This window comes from Gopherus flavomarginatus, chromosome 3, assembly GCF_025201925.1.
Source record: "Gopherus flavomarginatus isolate rGopFla2 chromosome 3, rGopFla2.mat.asm, whole genome shotgun sequence".
Lineage (NCBI taxonomy): Eukaryota > Metazoa > Chordata > Testudines > Testudinidae > Gopherus > Gopherus flavomarginatus.
Window position 1 is genome coordinate 36,137,675 of NC_066619.1, and position 27,789 is coordinate 36,165,463.

General features: G+C 39.5%; 2 protein-coding genes across 4 annotated transcripts in view; one reads left to right on the plus strand and one right to left on the minus strand.

The window, feature by feature from the left end:
* The window catches only part of LOC127047952 (uncharacterized), a 438,685-nt gene that overhangs the window by 40,054 nt on the left and 370,842 nt on the right, over window positions 1-27,789 (plus strand). The gene's annotated exons all lie outside the window — the stretch shown is intronic.
* IL6ST (interleukin 6 cytokine family signal transducer) overlaps window positions 1-27,789 on the minus strand; it is a 49,085-nt gene that overhangs the window by 16,733 nt on the left and 4,563 nt on the right. Inside the window, exons 2-10 of one of the 3 annotated variants that reach the window (XM_050946906.1) lie at window positions 23,837-23,937; window positions 22,340-22,420; window positions 19,676-19,987; window positions 18,140-18,272; window positions 16,558-16,718; window positions 15,039-15,190; window positions 7,728-7,887; window positions 5,671-5,753; window positions 4,180-4,399 (exon numbers count right to left, since the gene is read on the minus strand). In XM_050946906.1, the coding sequence (XP_050802863.1) occupies window positions 4,180-4,399; window positions 5,671-5,753; window positions 7,728-7,887; window positions 15,039-15,190; window positions 16,558-16,718; window positions 18,140-18,272; window positions 19,676-19,987; window positions 22,340-22,415 (1,297 nt within the window). In that variant the 5' untranslated portion in view covers window positions 22,416-22,420; window positions 23,837-23,937. Of the gene's footprint in view, window positions 1-4,179; window positions 4,400-5,670; window positions 5,754-7,727; window positions 7,888-15,038; window positions 15,191-16,557; window positions 16,719-18,139; window positions 18,273-19,675; window positions 19,988-22,339; window positions 22,421-23,836; window positions 23,938-27,789 lie in introns of those variants that run through there. The other 2 variants (XM_050946905.1, XM_050946907.1) reach the window with 2 other exon arrangements.

The following is a 27,789-nucleotide window of genomic DNA, read 5'->3' on the forward strand; positions in this document are numbered from 1 at the left end:
AGTAGGGCACTGATTATCAACAAGTTCTTGGAACACATTGGAGACAGCTTTTTATTACAGAAGGTGGAGAAAGCAACTAGGGAAGACACTGTTCTAGATTTGATTCTCATAAATAAGGAAGAACCGGTTGAGAATTTGAAGACAGAAGGCAGCTTGAGTGAAATTATCATGAAATGAAAGAATTCGTTATTCTAAGGAATGATAGGAGGAAAACAGCAGAAATAAAGATAATGGGACTTCAAGAAAGCAGATTTTAGCAGAACTCAGAACTAAGAGAAGATCCTGTGGGAAGCAAATTTAAGTGGGGGGAGGGGGAGAGGAGGGAGGAGTTCAGGAGAGGACAGTTTTTTAGAGAGACTTTATTAAGGGCACAACAGCAAGCTATCCTGATGCTTAGGAAAGTGAGGAAGTATGGTAAGAGACCACCCTGGTTTAGCCAGGATATCTTCAATGACCTGAAACTCAAAGAAGTCATACAACAAGTGGAAACTAGGTCTAATTACAAAGGATGAATATATTTAAAAAACAATACACACACACACACACACACACACACACAGCATGTCGGAACAAAATTAGAAAGGCCAAGGCAAAAAAATATTAAAGTAGCCAGGGAAAAAAAACAGTAACAAGAAAACATTTTACAAATACATTAGAAGCAGGAGGAAGATGCAGGACACCAGGTCCATTACTCAATCAGGAGGACAAGACAAGACAACAGAAAATGCTGCAGTGGTCGAAGTGTTACATGCCTTTTTTGCTTCAGTTTTCACCAAATAGGTCAGAAGTGATCAGATGACTAACATAGGGAACATCAATTTAAACAGGGTAGGATCAGAGGCTTAAAACAAGGAAAGAACAAGTTAAGAATTACTTAGACAAGTTACACGTCCAAGTTGGCAGGCCTGGACTAAATACATCTTAGAATACTTAAGGAACTGGCTGAAGAGATGTCTGAGCCACTAGTGATCATCTTTGGCAACTCGTGGAATGGAGAGATCCCAAAGGACTGGAAAAGTGCAAACAGTACCTATCTATAAAAAGGGGAATAAGGACAACCCAGAAAATTATGGATCTATCCACTTAAATTTAGTACCCAGAAAATAATGGAGCAAATAATCGAACAATTTGTAAGCACCCAGAAGATAATAAAATGATAAGTAACCGTCAACATGGATTTGTCAAGAACAAATTGTGTCAAATCAACCGAATAGCTTTCTTTGACAGGGTAACCAGCCTTGTGGATAGGGGGAAGCAATAGATGTGATATATCTTAACTTTGGGTAAGTCTTTTGATACCCCCTCACAAGACCTTCTCATGAGCAAACTGGGGAAATATAGCCTAGATGAACTTACTATAAGGTGATTGCAAAACTGGTTAGAAAAGCATACTCAGAATAGTATCAATGGTTCGTTCACTGGTGCCAAGCTGGAAGGGCATATCAAATAGGGCCCCATACGGATCTGTCCTAGGTCTAGTTCTGTTCAATATCTTCATAGACGATTTGGATAATGGCATAGAGAGTGCAGTTATGAAGTTCGCAGATGATACCAAGATAGGAGAGGTAGTAAGAGTTATGAAGTTCGCAGATGATACCAAAATGATCTTGACAAACTGGAGAAATGGTCTAAATAAGATGAAATTCAATAAGGACAAAAGCAAAGTACTACATTTAGGAAGGCATAATCAACTGTATAGATGGGAAATCACTGCATATGGAATCAGTACAGCAGAAAAGGATGTGAGGGTTATAGTGGATCACGAACTAAATAGGAGTTAACGATGTAATACTGTTGCAATAAAACTGAACATCATTCTGGAATGTATTACCAGGAGTATTGCAAGCAAGACTTGAGTAGTTCATCCACTCAGCTCAGCACAGATACAGCCTCAACTGGAGTACTGTGTTCAACTCTGGACACCATACTTTGAGAAAAATGTAGACTAATTGGAGAAAGTCCAGAGGAGAGTAATAAAAGTGCTTTAAGGTCTAGAAAACGTGAGCTTTGAGGAAAGACTGGAAAAAACTGGGTTTGTTTAGTGAGAAAAGGAAGAGTGAGGGAGACACGATAACAGTCTATTACAATCTTTATCACCCTCCTCTTTTCAAATATGTAAAATTATTCTCCTTATCCAATGAGGCCAGAACAAGTGGTAATGGGCTTAAATTGCAGCAAGGGAGATTTAGATTGAACATGAAGAAAAACTGCCTATCTGCAAGGGTAGCTAAGCACTGGAACAAATTCCCTACTGAGGTTGTGGAATCTCTCTCATTGGAGGTTTTAAAGAATAGGTTAGACAAATAGCTGTCAGAGATTATCTAGATCAGAGGTTCTCAAACAATGGGGCAGGCATGTATGGCTTTAAAAAAAAAAAAAAAGAGCGAGCGAGCTCTGGACATCAGCCCTGAGTGGCTGGGGCTCCTGTAGAAGTGCTGTGCACACATGGAGCCCTGCTGCCAAGGCTCTCCTCCCCACTCATTCCCCCACTGGAAGGCAACCCAGGCTTGGGATCTCCTTCCTTCCCCCGCCCAATCCTTCAAGCTGGAGGTGGCAGGGCTCTGGCTGTCAGCACTGTGCCAGCAGCAGCACAGAAGTAAAGATACAACAGGGAGCTAAGTCTGCTGCAAAAAGTGATATCACTTTTCACACTATCATCCTTACTTCTGTGCTGCTGCTGGTACAGAGCAGCCATCTGGGTGCCCGGCCAGCAACCACTGCTTTCAGAGCTGGGTGGCGGTATAAGCACTTGTGGGAGTCGGCCTTAAACAACTACAAAAAGCACAAAGTGATCAAGTAAATTTGAGAACCAGTCATCTGGAGAATACTTAGTCCTGCATCAGTGCAGGGGACTGGACTAGATGACCCATCAAGGTCCCTTCCAGTCTTACATTTCTATGATTCTATGCACATACGAGAGAAGACATTAAGAAATTCGTGTTTTTCTGAACATTAGAGATCTAAATTAATCTGCAATTTCTTGGGAGAATAAGAACACAATTTCAAAATTCAAAAGCACTTTCCAAACATCAATAAGTAAGCAGTCCCAGGTTATAGGGTAGCTGAGAAGAAGGAATATTACAAACAACGTAGAGACAGAGGTGTCTTTTTTCTAAAAAGCTAGGATCACAAGGTTGGGGAAATGCTTGTTCTTCCCTCTGCCTCTCCTCCACTAAGAATCCCAGCTAATATTCTATTGACTTTCAGAGGAAGAGAATCCGATCTTTTTCCTAATGCTGTACAATAGCAGCAGAAGAATAAAAGCAGCAGATGTTTTGCTCAAACCATCATCTTTCATTTCAAGAAGTGTTTTTCAAACTGTGGTCTAGAGACTGCACCTTACCTTACTGACGGTGTGGAGAGAACTGGCAGGTAACATGATGCTGGCTACACATTTCCAGCTGCTAGTACAGGTGACATCCAGGCTCTTCTATAGAAAGAAGAGTCTGGAGAGCTCAGTGGTTGGAAACAAGGAGGAATCAGCCTTGTTACCTTTATTAGGGGGCATTCTGATACATTAAGAGGAGAGGGAACAGGTACTGGAGTGACCAGTAGGAGGAAGGAAATAAGGGAAGCAGAGAGAGAAGATTACAAAATGGCTGGGCAGCTTACACAGAGAAAAGGTGATCAGGTAGCACAGAATGATGTAGAAAGGCGAACAGAGAAAGAGGAACAGAATGGATGGGAGTAGAGCATGAAATGGGAGGGTTAAACTTTTCCACTAAAAACGAAAAGACCACCACATTTTATATGGCTAAAAATACACAAATAATTTAATACTATGACAGTTCGCACAAGGGATGTTATGCGGTAGTGAACTGGAGAGGAAGTAGTCTGCACAATCACTATGCGGAAGGGAGATTGATTTGTGGTCAGTCAAGATGCGGCCACACTGTGTAAGAGAGAGAATCTCCAATTTGAAGAGACTCATAATAAGGAGTTTTCACATTTATTCTCACAGTTTATAAGTACAGTGGTAGTTTAAATACAAAGAAAGAAAACCAAGGCTCTTCTAGTATTATATTGCTATTATGAGACTGATGTGAGCTCATTAAAGATAACATCTCAAGAGAGTTAAGATTTTTTTTGGGGGGGGGAGAATTCTTATTTGGCAGACTTTCCTGTTTTTATAATTACAAATACATCTGATTTCTTAAAAAAATCAAGAAAGAAACTAACCTTTAGAGTTACTTGCTGGAATAAGCAAAACCGATGGGGGAGATCCACCAATCCTGTTATGAGCAGTTACTGTCACATCATATGTTCCATTTGTTAAATTTAAAGTCAGGTTTGTGCTATTAACACTGTATTTTTCAGGTGGACATGACAGAGGTGGTCTTGCTCTGACAGTCACTTCATATTTTAAGATTATTCCATTGGCTTCAGAAGGATCCAATTCCTGTTAAAAAGTGGTTTGGTTTTATTTCATGTCTTATTGATGCTGACCTCTATCACCTGTGCCATCCAAAAATAAAGATTAATTTCTTTACTTAGTCTTAAAAAGTTTGATTTCCTCTGCTCTGTGCATGTGATATTTCTACACAATAATGAAAAAAGTGTGACAACAGAAACCAAGCATCCAATCCCATAAACCCCTCTCTCTCACCAAAAATCCTTACACATGTGAAAGGCTTGCATGACTGGGCCTCAGGCTTTAACTGGAATGCGAAATGACATTAAATAGGTTTCCCTTAAATGCGCTACATATGAGCTAGGCATTATTATTAGTCAGAAAAAGGAAAAAAGACACTTCTGTCTCTACATTATTTGTAACATTCCCTCTTCTCAGCTATCTGAGAACCCTAAGCAATCCTCTCCCTTCTTCATCACCACCACATACGTTCTCTAAATAGAGATAAGAAATCAGATTTCAGTTCTAGTTCAGTTGCGACTAGTTAACACACCCGCTTTGCAGATGTTAGGTAGTTGTGCCATAGAGAAGATAATGGAGCATCAGAAGAGCTTTTCCCACCGTTTTTTTCCAGACAGAGCAAGCAACAGGTAAGTGTTAAAAAGGAAAACTTGGGTCTACCTTGTCCCTAAATTTCTCAAATTTGGACTGATTATCTTCCTTATTTGGACTAATCTCCTGCAGATGAGAGTATTGTAGGTAACACCATGGTCTTTAGTTTGTGTACCAGTTACATTCAGAAGGTCAAATCACACCTCTCACAGCTGTTTCAGGCTATGACATGGTCACACTGGGAGAGTGATAAAAGCTTTCATTAAAAAAGAAAAAGTATTTTACAGAAACTGTCTCCAGTAAGCAGACAAATTATGGTCTCTGGGCTGGGAGTCAGAATATGCCTCAACTAGAAAGAATTCTCTGTACACTGGTTATATCTAATATTTACAGAATTTAACTTAGTTCCAACACAGTAAGACAGATGATAGCTATTTTTTCTATCCACACTCCCATGCACATGTAAACATTCATGAAAAAACTATTTTCATTACACAACATAATAAGCTTAGAGAATGCAATAGATCATCATAAAACATGGACTATTCTGATTACATATTCAAGTTATGTAAGAGGTGAAGAAATTGTTTCACTTTCACAAAAAAAAAATAAATCTGATTTAAAAAAAAAAGAGTGCCTATAAACTTTTTCTATTGTGCCTTAAAGATTTGTGCAATCAGGTAATTATTTGTAATACTACTGCTTACCTTCCATATCAGATGCACAGTCCAGGAGTTTGGAGAGTGAGATATGCCAATCTTCCTCCATAGAGGTGGTCCCTTAGATGGTTCTGATATTAAAAAAAAACAAACAAAAAAAACAAATTTAAGAGAGATGCAGAGATTTTCTTCATTGGTTTTAACTCATCATACTTTAGCATATCATTTAGTCTCTTGCATCTCTTTAACGAAAGTATATTCAAGCTAGATAATGCTGTGTTTCAGTATTTCCTTGGGAATCCTTCCATATAGACACAAAAAAAAAATACTTAAAAAAATAAAAGATTGTATGCAGTGTTGTCATAGCCATGTTGGTCCCAGGATATGAGACACACAAGGTGTGACCTGAAGAAGAGTTCTGTGTAAACTTGAAAGCTTCTCTCTCACATCTACAGAACATAACAATGGCCATACTGGGTCAGACCAATGGTCCATCTAGCCCAGTATTTTCCGACAGCGGCCAATGCCAGGTGCTTCAGAGGGAATGAACAGAATAGGTAATCATCAAATGATCCACCCGTCGCCCATTCCCAAGTTCTGGCAAATAGAAGTTGGTCTAATAAAAGATATTAGCTCACCCATTCCTCAAAAAAAAAAAAAAAAAAAAAAAAAAAAAAAAAGAAGATTTTTAACTGGAATAATACCATGAGGTGTCTTAGAGTAGAGCCAGTGTTCTCCTGGTGTGTAAGGCAGGAAAACGCGCTCAATCTTTTAGAAGACCTTCCACACAGGGGTTACTAACACGACAGAAATATGACTATTATCTTTGAATGGATATTCTGAATCTCGCTATGAGATTGTTTACTATTTCTTCTGGAACTTGTATTCTTGGGAATCTGAAATCTCACCTACGAATGTTTTAATATAAAAATCAAAGTGATTAATAAAAATACCCACAGACCAATCATGGTTTAGAACTTTTGGCAGCTTTGCTGCATTTTATGGTTTTATGCAAGGTTCTAAGAACATCAAGGTAGAGGCTCAACAATGGCCACTTTCCACCTCTCTTGTGGAGTGGAACCAAAACCAAGGGGAAACAATTTGTGGATGGCAGGAGGAGATTTTTCCCCTTCTATGCTTTATATTATATGGTAAGTGAACATTTGGGCAACTGCTAGTAATCTGGAAAGTTTCTGGAAAAAATGGAGTATACATCTTTGATCATTAAAACAAATACCACAAATACTGCCATTCATAGACTAAGGTCAGAAGGGACCATCATGATTATTCAACCTTCTTATGGGAGAAGCAGAGATTTGATTCTACTGGGAACCACCAACACATATTGCATTCATCAGAACAATTAGCACAAAGGAGTGACAAGTGAATGCAGTAAGAAAGTTTTGCAATCCCCACTGTACCATTTCAGCAGCGAATGTGGAAAAGAAGCCTATCATCTCCCATCAATTAGCAAGACTGCTACCAATATTGCTGGACAACAGTATGTCAAATTATACAAATTTGCTTTCTTTTAACCCTTAAAAATCAAGTAACTGTAACTAGCTTGAAGGTGGAATACATTATACATTAAGCATTAAGCATTATAAACTTACATCCACTACACTCCCTCTCAAAGAGAGGATTGCTCATAGATATTTAACCTCCGGACTAGTAACACAAAAAGGATAGCACCAAAGTGCTGCTTTAACTGCACCTATACAATGCAATACAGTGTTAAACACTGTATTGTTAAAAAAACCCAACCTGACCCTGTTCTTAAGGTTTGGCTTTAACAACAAAGGAATGAAGATAGAGTTCAACTCAAGCCTTTTCCCCAGGCTTGGTTCCGTCTAGGGTTACCACCTTAGGCCTACTACTCAGCCCACATCCTAGATCCCTTCAATAAAACTATTCCCACTATTCTTGAAAGTCATTGGCCATGTGATCAAGTCAGCAGAACCCACTTAAATCTTTCCCAGCAGGATCAACACCTGTTAAAAGGGGCAACACTTCAAGCAACCACAGCTTGACATCTGCATGTATTTTGGAGTATCACAATAGTTAATTCTGTAGAAAAATAAAATTTAATATCAAATACTACTTACTTGCTTCAGATGTGACCCCACTCTTTTCTTCACTCCAGTCACTCCAGTATCCCAACCCATTTTTCTTCATACAACGAAGTGAAAACACATACTTTGTATAAGGCTTAAGAGACTGAACAGTGAATGAAGTTCTGTGTGAAGCTGTATCTTCAGGAGGAACCTGTAAAAGGTAAAGAGAGGTCTTTAAAAATGTTACCAGCCATCCAGCAAGATCAGTTAAACCCATGTATCACTACAATCCTCTTATGAGTAGACCTAACACTAGGAGCCCTGTGCCCTAGATTACTGATTTAGCACAGCACCGAATCAAGCCCTGAAACTTCAGTCATAACTATGCATTCTTTGACTTCCAGGAGCTTCACTTCTCAGAGTGGAATTAATATAATTTTTTTGATGCAGAATACATACATACAGGGTCATGATGTCCATATGGACAGCTATATGTATTTTGCACTTCACTTGGATTATAATCCATCTCATGTAGGATTATTTTAATTATTCCAAAATTTCTGAATAGTTTTTAAGTAACTCACATCTTTCATTGTAATATTCTAAAAACACCTACTGCAGAAATCCCATCCCTGCATTCTCATACACGCAGTTCCCCCTCCCACTGTAAGATTATTCTGGTCCCAGGTTCAGAGGTAGGAATATTTGCTTTGGCCTAATCACAATCTTAATGTCCAATATATGGCAAGTCATCCATGACATGAACCCCTAATTTATCCAGTTTAAGAGCTAGGAATCACGGGTTCCCAATGATGTAAAGCATTTATGGTTTAGTCATGCTGACTTAGGATATATTTGACCTTAAATCATGACACCACAATTTTCTAAAAATAGCTTTTATGGAATTTTACACAGAAATTGGCACTTAAAAAAGCCCCCAAAAACCAAAAAAGTGTTCTCCCTGCATAGTAGACTCACGTTAGTATGCAAGTTTTTACAAGCAGAGATATTAAAAAGTTACCAGCAAACAAGATTCACGTGTCATGCGAAAGATCAACGTGAAGAACTATAAAAGGTTTTATTCATGTTTAAGACGGTTCTTCATAACTCACTCATAAGCTTTGCCACTGTGATTAATGCGGCCATTCTAAACTCACACTAATCCAAATTTTACACTACATATTGTGTGTGTTTTAGTTAGGATTTAGAAATGTTGTAGTAGGTAAAGACCTTTCTGTAAGTGTCTCAGAGCTGTCATATACACATTTTAAAATTCATACAATAGCAGTGGCAAACAAAATTAAACAAGTTTGTATTTCATCCTGGAAATACAATCCTCAGAACAACAACATGATAGGCCCAGAACCTCCAAATAAATGAAAGTCACATCTACCCTAAGAATATAATCTCCTGCTATTATAACTTTCAGTCATATTTGTCATAGCAAATCCCTCACATGGCAACAAAAGTGGCTAACAATTTATCAAGCACATAGAATTAACACCTTACGAGTAGAGAGTAAGACCATTAGAACACCTGACAGAAGACTTCTCAAAGTGTTTATCAGTGGTTTAGTCTTCTGACTGAAATTACTCAGAGGAAAAGAAACTAACCTCTCCGCCTCAGTACAATGGAATAAATCGCTCTGTGCAGTAACTGTAGTTCTTTGAGATGCATGTCCCTCTGGGTGCTCCACTTTAGGTGTGCATGAACTCCTGCACCTTTGATTGGAGATTTTTCGTAGCAGTGCCCATTCAGCTTCTGCATGTGCCCTATCCATCTTTGTACCCCATCCATCTTTGTACCCCATACTGAGGCTACATAGGGCTGTGCAGGTGAACTGCCCTCAGTTCTCCCTCTACTGCAAAGCCCCACAGAGGCAGCTCCGGAGAAGATGAGAGGAGGGTAGGTTGTGGAGCACCCACACATGGACATACATCCCAAAGAACTCCAGATGTTGTACAAGGTGCATAACCTCTCCTTCTTTGAGTAAAGTGTCCCTGTGGATGCTCCACTTTAGGTGACTCCCTAGAAGTAATCCCTTAAGGAGGTGGGAATTTTGGATCAGTCTACCACTGAAGAAAGAACTGTTGCCTACTGCAGCATCTAATCTTGCAGCATGAACTAAGGCACAATGGTGTGCGTTGAGAGCTACGTTGCAGCCCTATAGATTTCAGCAACTGGAATACGGCTGCAGACAGACTGATCTAGAAGAGTGCACAATCAATGAGGAGGTGGCATCTCAGTGAAATCATAAACAGGCAATAATGATGGGTAAGGAATGGTGCAGGATGGGTAAGGAATGGTGTCCCTAGCCTCTGTTTGTCAGAGGGTGGAGATGGATGGCAGGAGAGTGATCACTTGATCATTGCCTGTTAGGTTCATTCCCTCTGGGGCATCTGGCATTGGCCACTGTCAGTAGACAGATACTGGGCTAGATGGACCTTTGGTCTGACCTGGTACGGCCGTTCTTATGTTCATATCAATTTAGGAATTTCTGAGTGGAGACAGATGCGCCCTTAGACCTCTCTGCAACAGACAAAGTCTATGGGTCTTTCTGAATGGCCTAGTTCTGTTTAAGTAAAAGACTAATGCCCCCCTTAACGTCTAGTGTATGAAAGAGACTCCTACATAGGTTGATTTGGCTCAAGAAAAAAAAACCCTGGAAAGTGAACAGTTTGGTTAATGGGGAACTCAGAAGAAACCTTAGGAAAAATCTTTGGATGGGATTGTAATGATACGTTCTCCTTGGAGAACACAGCTCCAATGGGCCTGCCATTGGAACCTCCATCCTTCCCAACCCTTTGAGCACAAGGGATGGCCACCAAAAAGGCTTTGTTCATAGTCAGATGTAGCAACGAGCACGTAGCAAGTGGCTCAAAGGGCTGTTTCATGAGATTGTTAAGAACCAGTTTGAGATCCCAAAGCAGCATACGAGCTCTAATCTGTAGAGAAAGATTCATAAGGCCTGTTAGGAATTGCACTATGGTCAGAGGAGTGAAAAAAATCGAGAAGTCTTCTGGCACATGGAATGCTGTTATTGCTGCTAAATGAACCTTGATGGAACTCACACAAAGGCCTTAAGTTTTTAATTCCAATGGGTAATCCAAGATTGTGGAAAGAGACAACTCGGTAGGAGAAAGATGGTGCTGGTTACACCAAAGATTGTATCTTCGACATTTCTAAAGTATGTCTTGTAGATTCTTTTCTGCTATTTTAAACATTTTGTACTTCCAATGAACATGCAGCTTTTAGTCGCAGGAGCCACTGAGGAACCATGCTTGCAGTTGCAGAATGTTCAGACTGGTGTCAAGCACGTCACCTGAATGCTGAGATAGCAGTCTAGGTTTGACTGGGAACTGCCATGGACAACAAGAGTCAAGTTTGATGAAGTAAGGAAACCAAGCTTGTCTTGGTCATGTTGGTGCAATGAAAATGACCTTGGCTTGGTCCTGTCTGATATTCATAAAGACCTTTAAGAGTAATGGAGTTGGAGGACAAGAAAATAAAAAACAAACCTTTTGTCCATTTAATGAAAAAGCATATCCTGGAGAATAGGGATTCAGTTATGCTCTGGAACAGAATTTTCTGCACTCTGTGTTGGGAACCATGGCAAAAAGAAGGCTAGCCTCTGGAAATCTTCAAGCTAGAAATATTTTATTGAGGACTTGAGAGTCCATCACTCATTGATAATTTAAGGAGAAATGTCTGCTGAGGTCATTTGCCAGTGTCTGTTGTATATCCAGGAGGTAAGAAGCCAAGATGATTATGTACCAATTTCAAAAGATTTATCGGTTTGGCACAGAGTGAGGGGCAATATGCTTCATGCTGATTACCAATAATACATGCAAGCTACATTGTCTGTCATGATGCTGATGGACTTGTTTTTGAGTAATGGAAGAAAATGAATGCAAGCATTTCTAACCGCTCTTAACGCCAACGGATTTATGTGCAAGTGCTGTTCTTCTCAGAGTCTAGGACAGATGGCCTCAAGAGGACCAAAATATACTCCCCATCCCAAGAGGAAGGTGTCCAATGTTAACATGACCATAGAGAGATTCTGGCTGAATGGGATTCCTACACAAACCTTGGATAGATTATTCCACGAGGTGAATGACTGAAGGACTTGACTGCCTACAGATACCAGCTTGTTCAGACTGTGCTTGTTGAGTACAGAAACTGTCCTGAGCTAACCCTGAGACATCAAAAGATGCAATCTGGTGTTCTGTGTAACAAAAAAAATGCAAGATGCCATGTGTCCCAGCTGTTGCAGACGTGTCCTTGCTGGAACTTGAGGGCTGAGCTGCACTCTATGGATAAGGTCCTTCAGAGCAAGGAACCTGTCGAGAGGGAGATAAACTTTCTCCATTATCGAATCCAGAAATGCTCCTATAAAGAGAATTTGTTGCGTGGGGGCGAAGATCTATTTCTATATTTATCTGCAGGCCTAGACTTCGGAATGAAGTTGTTGTTTGAACTGCTGATCACATCTTCTTAAATGACTGACCCTAGTGAAGCCAGTCATCAAGGTAGGAAAAGGCACTTGGTCCTAGATGACAGAGGTAGGCTGCTATGACTGCCAAGATTTTTGAGAACACCCTTGCAGCAGATGACAGGACGAAGGGTCTATTGTCAGAATATTTAATTATGAAATAAACCTGCAAACTAAACTAAATATAAAAGTCAAACATTCTCCATACAAAAGTACATTTAAAGAGCACCAGTTCATACAACGTCTAATGAGACATGCTGGAAAACCAAGCATAAACACACAAAATATCAGGATCAAAGTCACAAATTAATCCTTGTGTTCAATGTACATATCTTTGGTGAGTGCTCTAGTGACACATTCCACATTGTAAACCTGGTTATTTATCTTCATTCAGAGCATCATAAGTATTTAGCCTGAATCAGTCCTTAATGTTTGTGGACAAGAACTTTACAGTAAAAATTGTTATTGTCCTTCTCTGATGTTAAAGTAGAAAAAGCAAAATAAGAACTATTCTATTTTAGATTTTCCTACTGCAATTTTCAATGGATATCATCCAACAAGATGAAGGAAATTAAAAGAAATGTGTGGTTAGAGACTGACAAACCAAATTCTCTCTCTCACACAATTTAAACTCAGCAGAAGTGTTGTGGAAAGATTTCTAATGAGGGTAGAAGTTCTGAAAGAAAGCATTTGAAATAATATTGCAAGGTAGACTAGCACTGTGAATACCAGAAAGTGAAAATGACCACAGATTGTTTCATTCACATTATCTGAAGCCATGTCTACACTAGTGATTTTACAGTGACACAGCTGTAGTGATGTAGCTGCGTTGCTGTAAGATGGCTCCTGTCAACGTAAGAAAACCATCTGCACAAGCAGTGGTAGCTATGTCAGTAGGAGAAGGTCTCTCACCAACATACACTGACAGATGTGCCAGTGCGGTCAGTGCTAACTTATGTCGCTCAAGGGTGCATTTTTTCACACCCCTGAGCAAAATAAATTATATCGACAAAAGAGTAGCATAGATATAGCCTAAGGGATCGTACAACCTGAACTCTAGTAAATTTTGAAACTATTTAACTCACTTTTTAAGACACTAGATCAGTTGCCAAATCTCCCAACCAGTTTTTAGTGGTCTTACCCATCCTTTTTTTGTTCTTTCAAAATGCTGTTTATTCCCTATTGTTGTGAGAAAAAACACATTTAAAACAAAGGAGAAAATACATAAAGGGTTCCTGAACAGGGACAGGGAAGGAGGCTGGAAGGGCAGGATAAAGGTAATTTGGATAGCATAATAAAAAGTAATGGCCTCCAATATCCATTTGTCCAATGTTACAGCCTCCTGTGCTTGACAAAAGAGAGAGAGAGAGGAGGTGCCCAAAATGAGGAAGGGGAGTTGTGTCATGCAGCCTGGACTCTTGTTGTCCAAACAACCAAACTGGTGTTTGGACAATGCTGGAGACTAGGATGAAGTAGTCAAGGCAGCCTCAGGCTTTTTCTTTGAAAATCTTGACCTCCTGGCTGTTTTTTCTGGTGGCCTACGTTGGGCAGAAAATTGAACAGAGCAGAACCTTTGTGCTGACTGAGACCTGTTAAATATCCTCTTTTTTGTAGGTGTGTATAACCCTAAAGACTGAAGTGTTGCCACAGGGTCCTTCAGGGTATGAAGCGACTAGTCTGTGGAATTTGTGAAAAGCTTCTGCCATCGAAAGGTAAATATTCTACTGGGGATTGTCTCTCGTCGAAACCCAGACAATTGAAGCCAGGAAGCTCATGTCATCACTACTGTGGTGGAAACAGATCAGGCTTCAGTGTCTGTTGCATCGATTGAAAACTGCAGTGTTTTTGCCAAGAACCGACCCTCCATTATTATGAAGTTGTACTGTTCTCAGTGTTTCTGTGGCAAATGATCAATAAAAACATTGAACTACTCATAGTTCAGGTAGTCATATTTCGACATCAGCATTTGGTAATTAGCTATCCTGAATTGTAAACTGTAATGTTGCTGACAAGTAATACCTATGACCAAAAAGGTCTAGATATTTCTGGTCTTTCTTATAAGGGGACGTTTCTGAATATGTTGCTTGCCCCTTTCATCGACTGCATCCACAACCAGAGAATTTGGTGCTGGGTGAGTGAATAAAAATTCAAAAGATACTATGTTCCAGCCAGGGATTTTATCAACCTGCTTGCATGTAGTGGGGGTAGTGGTGATGGGCTGTTGCTGGAGTTTGCCAGCTGTTCTTGGCTGAGTCTAGGAGGGCTTTATTAATTGGCAGTACCAACATGCTCAGACAGAGCTGTTCAATATGTCCAGGAGCTTGCAATGGGAATATTAGACTTCTTCCAGGGAAATCTGCAAGGTACCAGTGACTTGCTTCATCACTTCATTACTGGAATAGCCTAAAGTCATCAACCAACGATAGTGGTGACATTACTGCCTTGTCAGGTGACAATGAAATGTTTGTTAAGGGGCGGGGGGGAACCTCCTTGTCCATCCTTGCCTCTTTCTCCTCAAAGGTCTGCTCAGGCTCAGAGCTAAGAAACCACTGAGAGTCCCTTCCCAAGCACAGTAAAGAGGCGAACTAAATGAGAGAAAGGGTATCAGCAGTCATAGGTATCAATACATAATGGAACAGAACACCCCCACACCCCAAACTAAACATCACTGAAGAGAAACAATTTATGTCATGCAGTAAAGCAGTACTTCTGGAGGTAGCAATACACTGAGGAAAGCATGGCTTATATAGTACCAAGGAAGGGCATTGAAGCCACAGATGAGCTTCAGCTGCACATGATGGTGAATGGAGACTCTGGATTAGTGTGGCAGAGTGTCCAAGAAGTCACTAAAACATTTAAAATAATGTTACCTCCATCCAGTCTGGGCTGTCACTGATCCTGTATCGAATATTAAATTTCAGCTCCATCACAACAACTGTAATTTGGTTCTCCCATGACAGTTTCAAGACAGTGGGCAGTTCTCTTGAATTGACTGCTAAGTTGTGTGGAGGTAAAGGTTTCACTAGAAGAGAATGAGAAAGTACTGAATTATCCAAGTGCTGTACTGTTTAATTCATATGTATGGCATGACGTATGGTATTTAACGCACTCGGAATATTTTTATTGGTTTACAAGTTCATTTCTCTTTTCTATTATCTAGACCAGAGGTGGGCAAACTACAGTCCACGGGCCACATCCGACCTACGTGACCCTCCTGTCCAGCCCTGAGCTCCTGGTCCAGGAGGCTACCCCCCTAGCCTGCTGTTCTCCCTCCCCCGCAGCCTCGGCTCACTGCACCGCTAGCGCAATGCTCTGGGCAGTAGGGCTGTGAGCTCCTGAGGCAGTGCAGCCACAGAGTTGGGGTCTGACCTGGTGCTCTGTGCTGCGCAGTGGTGTGGCTGGCGCCAGCCGGGCAGCACAGCTGTAGCACCACCAGCCACTGGTGGTCCACGCAGCACGGTAAGGGGGCAGGGAACGGGGGGGGGGGCGGCAGAGGGATGGACAGAGGTCAGGGAAGTTCAGGGTGGTGGTTGGGAGTGTGAACAGGGGTCAAGGCAGTCAGAGGGCAGGGAACAGGGGGGTTGAATTGGGGCAGGGGTCCTTGGAGGGCAGTCAGGGGCAGGAGTCCTCGTGGGGCCATCAGGGAGCAAGAAGTGGGGGGGGGTCAGATAGAGGGCAGGGCAGGAAACACCAGGCTGTTTGGGGAGGCACAGCCTCCCCTAACCCCTAAACTTGATGCAGCCCTCAGGCCAAGAAGTTTGTCCGCCTCTGCTCTAGATTACTCACTGACAGTACCAGATGCCTGGAGGAGTACTCTTTCTTTGGAGGAGATAATGTATTGCGGAAAAGCTGAACAATGAGGTCTGTAATTTGCCACCTTTCAGAAATGAAAGGCCAGATTCTAGTCCTTCTTACAGCTGCATAAACATGGCTGGAGTAGTACTACCCCTGCCTAGGGGACTATACTATAATGGTTTCTATGGCACCCTTCCAATCCCAGTGAAGGCATGACTCTACTCTGGTGATAACTGGCTGCCAGAAAGGCTTTTTTTGGGGTGGGAATTGGTAGGTGAAATTGGTTGCTACACTTTACATTAGAAATTGGCTGGGTAGCAGGCTGTTTCTTCCCTGCCCCCCAGATATGGAGTGAGGTGGGGAGAGAAAAATCAGAATAACCTTTCACATCAAGGCCTCCGCCCAGCCCTGCTCAGGACCTACTCCATAGTATACTACTTTTCTGAGCACAGAACTACTGTTGCCAACAGCTTGAAGTATTTTACAATATAGAAACAGCATCTACACCCTAGTTCAACAACATTCAGAGCAGTAACGATTAGTTCTATTGCAATTCTTCAGTATGTCAGGATCTTAATTAAAGCATATAGTTACCAATGTCCACAGGATCAAAATCAATGTGCTCAGATTCAGCCTTCCCAAGCGCATTCTTAGCTTCCACCCAGACCTCCAGGTTGACAAAAAACTGAACATTGGAAATGTCACAAGAGTTATTTACACCTTGTGGTTCGCAGTCAGGCAAGGTTTCTAGTGGCCTAAATTGAGAGAGAAAGAAAAAGCAAGGTTAAAATAAAGCAGCAGTCTGCATTTATACAAAGCACTTTCTATCCAAAGATCTCCAAGTGCTTTAAAAAGGAATGAATCTAGCCCATGTCATACAGTAAATCTGCAACAAAGCTGGGACTAGAACACTGGTCTCTCAAATCCAAGTCCCATGCCTTAACAGGAAGCCCAACCCATCCTTAGCCATGGAATTAAAATAAATCAACTTTTCTGTAAAGTGATAAGGTGGATGAGAGAATCTCTTTTATTGAACCAATTTCTGTTGGTAAAAGAAACAAACTTTTGAGCTACAGAGACCTCTTCCTTCAGGTAAAGCGATAAGTATAACATGAAAGGGACCCAGGCTCCAGACTGGAACACGATATGTAGATAATATTAGAAGCTCTAATGGATGACCTATGGTGTATATTCATTGCCATAAAACTTCAGTGCTTGCACTGATTTACTTTTCTGCAGCTTTCAACACAGTAACAAAGTGCCACTGACTTGCTTACAAGACACAGCTGCAGTAGACAACATATCACCACAATGGCTTCAATTCTTTTCAAAAGCTACCCAGAATTGTGATGGGAATCTATTCCTCTTCCCTAAAACTGATCAGCTGGGGAGTCCTGCATCCACCGCAGTAAGCTACATGGAGACCTCCTGAAGAGGTTGAGACATGCAGTGGATCCTGTAGCGAACAATTCATTGAAGACATGCCACACCACCCAGCTTTCACCTCATTTTGAATAGATATTACCATTGCTTACCATGAGAAGCTTAGTTACAATTAAAAGAGAGATACCAACTCTTGGATGCAAAGCAATTGGCTGGTTCAAACTGAACCTGCAAGACTGAAGTAACACCAATGGAAGAGCAAAAGCAATTTGAGCAGCTCATAGCTTTCCCACCATCACCAGAATCAAGGTTAAAAAACAACAACAAGCAGACATCCAACCAAAGAAGCTGTCTTCAAGGGTAAAGAATATAACCCACTGGACTATCACTATTCAGATTTATTTACCTGTTCAGCATCAGTTACAGTGATGTTTGCCACAGAAATACCCATAACTGATAGAGAATCTGGTTCAAGCTGTACAATAGCTTAAAACCAATGAGATCTGTACAAGACTCTCTTCCCTGCACTTTCTCTGTCTTGAGAAAAAAAATTATTTGCTTAAGTTTAAAATCTTAAACTGTAGGACAAACTTGAGTTGTCAAATGTTTTAACCTGAAACAGGCTACAGCAGCTTCAGAAGTCTAGATTTACAGTCTAACAAAATATCTTCTTTTTTAAAAGTTTAACAATCTTAAAGTACTGGAACAGTTTTATTTAGCCTACATATAAAACCATAAAAACAATTAAGATGTGATATACCTGCCTTTTACAACGCTTAGACAAGATACTTACCATTGAGATTTTAAACGGAAATCAGTGGCTAGGAATGTATCCCTTCCAGGATTCCAGGTACAAGTCATAATAAATTTAGTTTCTGACATCTGATGCACAATGCAACTCAAATTTTCAGGCTTCTCTGGGGGCACTGTATGAAAAAAAGTTACTATATGTAATTTATGTGCACATACATTTGATTCCAATGAAAGCAGCGATGAATACACTGATGCAAGAGTAATTTAGTTAAAATGGGAAAAATGTATTTACTGCTACATTTAGTAAATGCTAAATATTAGGAAATAGAGAACATCTAGTGAAGTGTAATGCATAGATGCCTTGAGAAAAAAAAAAAGTCTGTAGCAGTAGGAGTCATCACTGACCAGAAAGCGTATGATTTGGGGATGGAATGAAATTTGGGACAGATTAAGGCCTAGAAGGCTAGCATAGAATGCACTGGAATGAAAGGCAGCAACGGGAGCAGTGATGGCAGCAAATCGGTTTGTGAAGGAAAAGGAAGAAATAAGAGACCACACATCGCTGTAGTATTAATAATATTTCAGGAGTTTAAGCTATGAAGATGTTAACAGATCATAATGGTTTATTACTATAGACAGGTTCTCTCACCTACACAAGATACAATGTGTGCAGAATGGGTAAAATTCATCCCAACATAGAAAGCCCACACCTCATCTCCAGATTTTTATTGTTTGAGCCCTAAGCATGCGTTTTCTGCACTACATTCTGTTCTTCGTTATTTTGCAAGTACTAAGACAGACAACTTGGTACTCCGGGCACGGCTGAGCTAATTAACTTTGGATTTGGATTTCTCATTTCTATATGTTAGAAATATTCTAGTCTCCTACCACTAGCAATCCTCTGGAAGTTATCTGTGGTGTTGCAATATAATTTCCCAAGGATACTTCTTTTCTACAACTACTGCATTCCAATGGTAATATGCAATTTTGACAGCTGTGAACATGATGAAGAGTAGGTCAGTTGATAACCCCTTCAGAAACTGAACATGAAGTTTTATGAACATTATTAAAAAGGAAAAAAAACTAAGTTAAAAACCAAACAGATATTATGAGAATGAGACACAATCATTAAAAACATGGTTTAGAAAAATCAGACTCTTCAAGAACCATATTCTTTCTATCAAGCCCTTCTTCAGCTCAATGGTTTCTAAGAGGTACCATTTTCATTGTGACACATTCACATTTTCTTCACAGAGCTTCATGCATGTGCAGTTCTCTTGGTACCCTTTTACGTATATGAAATACTTAAAATGTATTTTCTGCTTTGTGGATCATCTTTTTCCAAGTACTTTCACTTGTTCTGTGTGTTTTACCTTTGGGGGATTTTTTGTATAATTGTTCCAGAGGAAGAAGGGTTAAGAGGATACACCAAAATGTCCTTGAAAAACATTTTCTACAAGGCAGAGAAGAAAATGGAAACTTGCCAACATTATACAGTATCTCTGTGTACATAAACATTTAATGGGAAATTTATAATGTCCAACGAAGAAAAAGACAGAAATAAAAAGCTACTTACAGCCCAGTGTAACTGCAATTCCATAGATATTCTGCTCAATCTGTCCATCTGCTAAAACGTTACATGTCAGAGGAGTAGCTAAAGTAGAGGTGTCACTAAATGTGACACTGGAAACGGTTCTGTTTATTACACGGTATTGTTCTTTAGGCACTACAGAATTTTTGATTTTCCAAATAATCTGATTGGCATGTATATTGCCAAAGTCAAGACAACTCTCATTGAGAATGCACAGTGCTGTAAAATTGGAGCCAAGGGTCAACACTGGAGACTCTGGGATGATGTAACCACATGACTGTACAAGTCCACCTGAAACTAAAAGGGATAAAATCAGTGTGAAATATCACATTTCTATATTAAATCTTTGTATTACTATTGCTACAAATAATCCAACACTACTGCTACTGAAAGATTAGGAAAAATATTTGTGAAGACTCTTTTGTGCATCTGGCAGTATGTGTGTATAGACAGTTACACTGTATTGTGCAGGTCAAGCGTTATTTCTTGTCTAATGCACTAGCACGAGCAAATCACTCATGCACTGATTTAGGGGAAGTTCATGTGCATGCTCTTCCTCAGGTATTGCAAGAGAATGTTACTAGTAACAAGAGAAGAAACGGAACTGAAGTGACAGAGAGAGAAAATGAGTTTAAAGATAGGATGCTTAAGTATTATTGTTTTTTCTCCTACACTCATCCTCTCCCCACTGCTGGAAAGACCTTTGTAAACAACAAAAATACTCATTATAAAAATTCTGTATATACTATTTTAAAAGGTTCTCTATCAAAAACAAGACTTCTGAAATTATTTGGTTCCCCCCACCCCTCCAAAAAGTTGCCTGGGCAGCACTTATCACAACAATAATAATTTTAGGAAATTCAAGAGGCATCTCTCTGGTAACAGAAAACAATAATTTTTTTAAAAAAACACTACATCAACTAACTACTAAAACTACATTAACTATACAATGTGTACTATTTACAAGTTCAGCTGAAGACTTGCAGATTCAAGGAAAGGGAGCTCCAACAACCGTCATGGGACGCTGCGGGTGGCTCTGCCCTTAATGCCTGCATGCAGTGCATGAGGCACCAGATGACGCTCATGCCTCCTCGATGGGTACCGCTAAAGAGAAAAACTGACAACCCTGCACTGGAACAGGCACACTGACAGTGGAATTGACATGTGCAATCACTCAATGTGGCATTTTCTGTTGATTCACATTAATTCCCTTCTTTTGAAGGGAACACTTTATGACTCTCACAATTGTGAGCCTAAAATAACTAAGATCTCTACTAAAGAGAGAGAAATGTACAAACAGTCTGGGGATTGAAATGCAGAAACAATGTAAGAATTACCACAACCGACACAGGATTTATTGTTTACATATACTATTGTAGGCCTCAGGTACTAAAGGGAATGAGTTACAAACTCACTATTTTTTAATCTGTTCAGTTATTCGGTATGCAAATTAAGCATAAATTAATACATCACTAGTCTAAGAATTACACATTTAAAATTGCTACTTAGCCCTTGGTGTCCATGAATGACACCAGATAAATTATCCCACTGAAGACTGGGAGTCTAGGGTATTGCCCTCAATTTTCCTGAAGAGGATGCAGTGGTTATGAGTGAGCCAGCCTGCCTGAGAACCACTATGTCACATCCAGTGACCCAGTCTGCAGCTTCACCTTCCTTTGCCGGAAGCATGTGGACAGAGTAGGGAGCAAAGCACTCAGAGGTGCTGCACTAGTGCAGCCAACTAAGCAGGACAACATCCCTGCATTAGAGGCTGTATTCCAGGGAGATAAAGAAAACACAAAATTTGTGTCTGCAAGGCAGGAAGGTGGGAGCACAGGGTCAGAGTGTAAACAGGAGGACAAAGGAAAGAATAACAGGTGAAAAACCAAGCAGACATAGAAACAGAAAATTACAGTATCAGACAAAAAATAGAAGAAATAATCTAATCAATAACAGCATCTGTTGTCCGTCAGATAGAAGATGGTGGTGCAAAAAAAAAAAAAGACAAAAATTATAAATGGGAAAGACCACCATATCTTCTGGGATAAAAGTACTTTCAGACTGAACCTTTTAAGAGGTATAATTCAGAGAAGGAAGTGCCTCCAAAAACTAATTCTCAATCTCTCCTTTATTTCATTCTTAGATGTGTAGTTTAAGGTGAGGAATTTTATATGTATGAATGTTTTACCTAGAATGTTACATGTTAAAGAAAACTGTGATAACTGGCAGTTTTAAGAAACATCTATTTTTCCAGTTTATTAACTCTTGTGCATTTGACAGCACTGTGTCTACTCTGTTCCACTGCTGCCCCTGTATAGTCAATTTCTGCCTTTTGCTTTGCTCTTCCCACAGCAACAAGGGAGAGACCATAGGAAAATGTGACCACAGAGCTTCAGGTGCAGTACCTGGAACTAATTTTAATTTTTTTTTTTTTTTTAGATCAGCTGGCTAAAAGGACATCAGTGCAAGTAGCCATAATTGAGTGAGAACTCTGTTTCTTTGGATTATTTGTTTCTACAAATAGCTAGCACAATGGTGCCCTAATTCCTCATTGGGACCACTAGGCACTACTGCAACATAATCATCATTAGCAACAGCTAGCTGCTCTAATAAGTCCATGACCTGTCCAACATTTTCATTTAGTCTTACCTCCAAGACAGCAAACGCTCATGGAAATATATAAAGCATTCATCACCCAGCTCCATCGAGAAGACATTTTGCACATAGTTCCTGTAAAAAACAAAGATTTTATGTAGTTTCCATTTACTGCATTTGTGTAACCACCAGCTTCCCTTTATTACTGAAACCTTTGATACCCTGCAGAAAGTCAGGATGGGAGAAGGAAAAGAACACACCTTTTTTCCAATCACTGCAGGAAAAACAGCAAGCTACATGATATAAATAGACGGGCATGGAATTAAAACTGTGCATCTGTGCACTGAACTCAAGCCTGTACACTCAAACTTCTATTCCATATGTGGCAAAGTATACAAGAGAAGTATTTCATTCTTTAGGAAAGCTGTCGGGTTTCTAGACTTCTGTCCATCTCTAGGTCTTTCTTTTTTGAGCCTGGAATTTTGGGATCATTAAAACAAAACCCTAAGGATTAGACTAAGGTTATCAGCATTATTTCACTTTTAAAGTAAATGACATTTAAAACCTGTTTTTCAAGTGTGAATACTCCTCTACAAAACCAAACACCTCCCTTTCATGATTAGAATTTAAATTTATCTTTTCATGTTCAGGGCACAAACCTCATATCCGAAGAAGTGGGCTGTAGCCCACGAAAGCTTATGCTCAAATAAATCCGTTAGTCTCTATGGTGCCACAAGTACTCCTGTTCTTTTTGCGGATACAGACTAACACGGCTTCTACTCTGAGACCTCTCATATTTAGTGACTCTCTAACAGTTTGCTAATTTTCACTGCTAAGTGTTCACAGAAGAGAAATACACTACAAATTGCTTAACAATCTTATTATCTAACAATCATTTTAAAGCCTTTGCATAGACTCATTTTACATTCCTCTTTTAAGTCTGAAAGTTCTAACCTCTCATGCTCTTCCCTGCTTCTAACCTGCAGTTCCAGATCTAGATTTGGAGACATGGAAGCATTCCACAGTATGCTTTCCCCTTCATATAGATGGACTGGATGGAGCTAGCAGGCCTATTCTGGATTTCTCACTCTGTAATGCAAATTCTTAAACTTAAATTCCACACTGCTTAAACTCAATGGCCACTCATCTTTGCAATCTATAAACAGACAGCATATTCAAACAATTGTAGTATGGGAGTGTACAGCAATGAATTTACTGTAGTGTTTACCACAAACTAGGATTGTTACAGTGACTGAAAATACGAAGTATTCTACAAGAGTACATTTTATTTCTGAAAGCACCAATGAACTACATAACGAGCCTCTGTTTACAGTTGTTCCAGAAAACACTGAACATGAGGGAAAAAAACAAGTGGAAATATTAGCCTTAAAAGAGTAAACTCAAAATTAGAGGATGGTATGGAAGGAATAGCTCAGGAGACTGGCAATGCAATAGGTAAACTTTCATAACTACATCACTATCACCCTCTCGACATTTCACACTCAGAGAAAATTCCACTATTAAAACAAACAAACAAAAAAAGCCACTCACATTCTCTCTTCTGGATTTCCCAGTGCACTCCCTTTACAGAGGGAAGGCCTGATACAAATTCATTTCTCATGTTTTATTGGACATAATTGCACAAAGGATTCCTGGTAAGAAAATAATGGGTGGCTTTAGAGTAACAAAAAGAAGGGAAGAAAAGGAGCTTTGTGGAGAAAAGACGGTTAAGAGGTTGAGAAACCCTGGTCTAGTGGGCTGAGAATAAAACTAAGAGTCAGAAGTCACAAGTTCTCGTCTGGCTCTGCCACTGTCTTGCTACATGGCCCACAGTAAATCCCTTAACCCCAGAGCCAGATAATGAGCTGATTCAACTGCTGTGCCCTGCTTTAGCAGTGCAGAACGGCCAAAACACCCTCAATGGAGATTTCCCCAGCGTGAGAAGTATGCAGATGGAACAGAACTAATGTTAGGCAGGTTCTATAAGACTCTCTGTAATTCCCCAGCATAGTCAAAACTACATACTAATAATCCCCAGTTGGTGTACAGCTCCTTGGAGGTCTCTAATGTCCAGAATAATTTAAAGTAACACTCCTATGCTGGGTATACTTGGAAATATGGACTTGTGTCTAAATTTCCCTACCTGGAAAAATGGGATTTATTTAGCTACTTCACAAGGTACATGTATTTGAAAGGCTTACTTAATATTTGTACAACCCCATGAGGATCAAGCATTAGATAGCTGCTGAGTATTGCTAGCAATCTTTTCAATGCAGAGACAAGAAACTAGAAAAGTTATAGAGAATGTTTCAGGGGAAGAAAAAAAATCTTATTACTCCATACATATTAAACACATGCTCAAAGAATAAGTTGGCTCCTTTTCCTAAATTTTCAATTTTGATCACTCAAATGCTTTTTACTTTGGCCACTGTTTTCCAAGAGCTAGTAAAATATCACCTCTTATACACACTAAGCAGAAAAATAAATAGTCACATTCTCCATAAATCAGAAAGAAAGAACGAACTAACTTATTCTGTTAGGACAGTTCATATATCACAGTCAAAAATCTTACTGACCAGAAATAGTAGAGCTATACTATAAAAAGGTTATTGTTTTAAAATGAATGCTTTCCCTGAAAGCTTGTGTTTAGAAATTACACATGGGAAAATCTCAAACTTCATATAGCTTGTTACCTTTTCTTCTTTCACATCCTCCCCATAAAGCCTGCCTCTGTCACAATGCCTGCAGATTGCTCCCATCCAACACCAGATAGGCAACTGCTAAGTGGAGCTGCAATTTTTGCTATGTTATTTTCAGTATATGGTTCCCTCATCATCCCAACTTGCTCAAACTCTGTTTGGCGAGCTGTTGTCATGCAGACAGTCTGTACTCTAGAGCACTCACAATCTTCTTTGTCATTTGTCTGTATAGCACCTAACACAATGGCACCTTACAGATAGAATTTTTTGGGAGAAAATACTACTAATTGCTGTTTCTTGAGGTTAATATTGTATATGTAAGTTGGTGGAAAAGTACAGAATGTTATTAGTTTATGGTAAAGCTACGCATTTGCACCTGCATTTGACATTGACCAGTATGTTAATTTAGGTAGACCCCAGTCCTGAAATTTGATCTGCAGAGATTAAAGTTTCTATATTTATTTTTAGAAGGATTTGGGGCCATGTTTATATTTTGAGACTAATGATGAAAGAACTGTATATATTCTGGACCAGAGTTAGTTTTGCAGTGCTATGAAATATGAATATTTTTAGACTTGAAAAGTGGCACTCAGATGTGGTGAGGGCCTGTACAAAACTCAAACAGATAATTTGATTTTGCTGGACAGACAGAGGAACACAAAGATTAGCCTGAAAGCATGATTAGAAAAAGCTACTTTTAAAATCTTCATTTTTTAAAAAAATATTCAAAAATGTCAGCAGGTATTCTAGTTGAAAGCAAGATCTAATCCTAAAGATGTGAAAGCATGAGAATTTCTCTCTTCTCTTTTCAATTACAAAGGGGTTCAAAAACAGCCTTAAACTATGGAGAGCCTACTACTTCTCCAGAATAGACAGCAGGCTGGCTGGGACTAGAACCGTGGTCTTACAGATGAGAAGAACAAAGAACTCCACTAAAACTCTCTACTGCTCACAGGCAACAGACAGATCTTTACATTGTAAAGAGCAAATACCCATCCAGTAGACATATAGTGTAGAACTGGGCCCACATTTGCAAAAAATGTAGCATTTATCTGTGCAGAGTGTGAAGTGGCTATAAAACACTATCAAATCAGAACAGTGTTGTCTCTCCCCCCCCCCGCCCCCTCACACACACTAGTTTTGCGCTAAGTGTATGTAAAATCAGTACATAAAGTGCAAGGCAGTAGAGAACCAAGTCTACCATGATCAGTGCTGTTCCCACTAAAGGAAGCAGCAAACCCCTCATCGATTTCAAAAAGGGTAGGATAAGGCCTACAAGCTAACTACAACAAAAATCATTAAGTAACATTGCTTCAATTACAACCTATTTTTTTTCAAGTATATCTGGTGCACAAATTTAACCTTAAGGAAAGTCATAAGAAATAGTGACAAACTATTTTTGAGGAACATGGAGACAGAAGTTAGTAGTTTCAAATCAGGGCATTTAAAAAAGAAGACCTATAATGCAAGGACAGTTTGGCCAGTTTTCTCTGAAACATTTACCTTTGTTAGAGTAAATATAGCAATCTTGGACAAACTGCTTTTTGCTGGGTTACCGATACGGGGGAGTTTTAAATAGGATTTTATAATGGAAGCTGGTAGCTACATGCAATCATATTTTGGAGATGCACTAGGCTTTTCATAATACAGGACATATTTTAGTGTCAGTTGCACCTACTGGATATAAAGATTTTTAAATCTTGTATGTTCAGCTTATATGCAAGCAGTTTATATGTAAAGCAGGCCAGAGCACAAAATGCTAAATGTTTGTCATCCCCAAAATGTGAGGTTTGTTGCTATTATCCATGATTGGGGGGCAGGGGGGGGCATCACCATAGCATGATATTGGTTCATTTAGTAGATATAACCAGAATTCTGAATATTGATTATAATTGCTGGATGATATGTGACTTGTATTTTGGCAATTACACAACATTTTATGATTAAAACAACAAATCCCAGATGTGCTTTAAGCTATTAAAAGCTATGGGTGTCAGAACTTGACCTATGCTTAATGGTACTTATAACTTAGTATATTAGAAAAGAAAAATCTGTTTTAACCTTATGTTGTTCTAGTGCAATCACAGACAGTAATTACAAAACCAGTCAATTCCAGAGCATAAATTAAAAGATGCAGAAAATAAAGTTGAATAGTTAGACTCTCAAAACATCATAAACTTTTAGGATGAATATTTCTTTTTGCCCAAAGAGAGTGGGTAATTTCATATCACAGCTGAAGAAGTTAAACAGAGAAAATGGAAGATTACTTCATCTTTTTTAAATAACTTGTAGATTCACAATTCCTTTTTTTCCAGATCATTGTTTAGTTTAGGACATAAAAATGTGTTCTTTCCTATGCAGCTTTCATGTAACCTATAGACACTAGGGTCTCAATTCTCTACTACATTACACCTTGAGTAATAATTTACACCTATGCAGAGGGAATATATAGTGCTACCACTACTGTAACTGAGTGGGAAAATCTAATTTAGTAATATAGCTGCATTGATGTGATTACTGAGGGAAGAAGGCAGTGGAGAATCAGGTCTCAAGCATTCTGCACTGAAGAATTAACTATAAAGATACTCAACACTGTAGTGAAACAAGTAGTTTGTGATTCCACTGGACTACAGCTTCATAATTACAATGACTCAGTGCTTACCTGAATCCAGGTGACTGGCAAGGATTTCTCCATGTCCCCCAGAAGATTCACCCTCCCATTTATTACCCACAATCTTAGATGTCAAGGCTATCTTCTCTCATGACAGTGGCTAGAATTACTAGTTTCTGAATCAGCAAACCTGT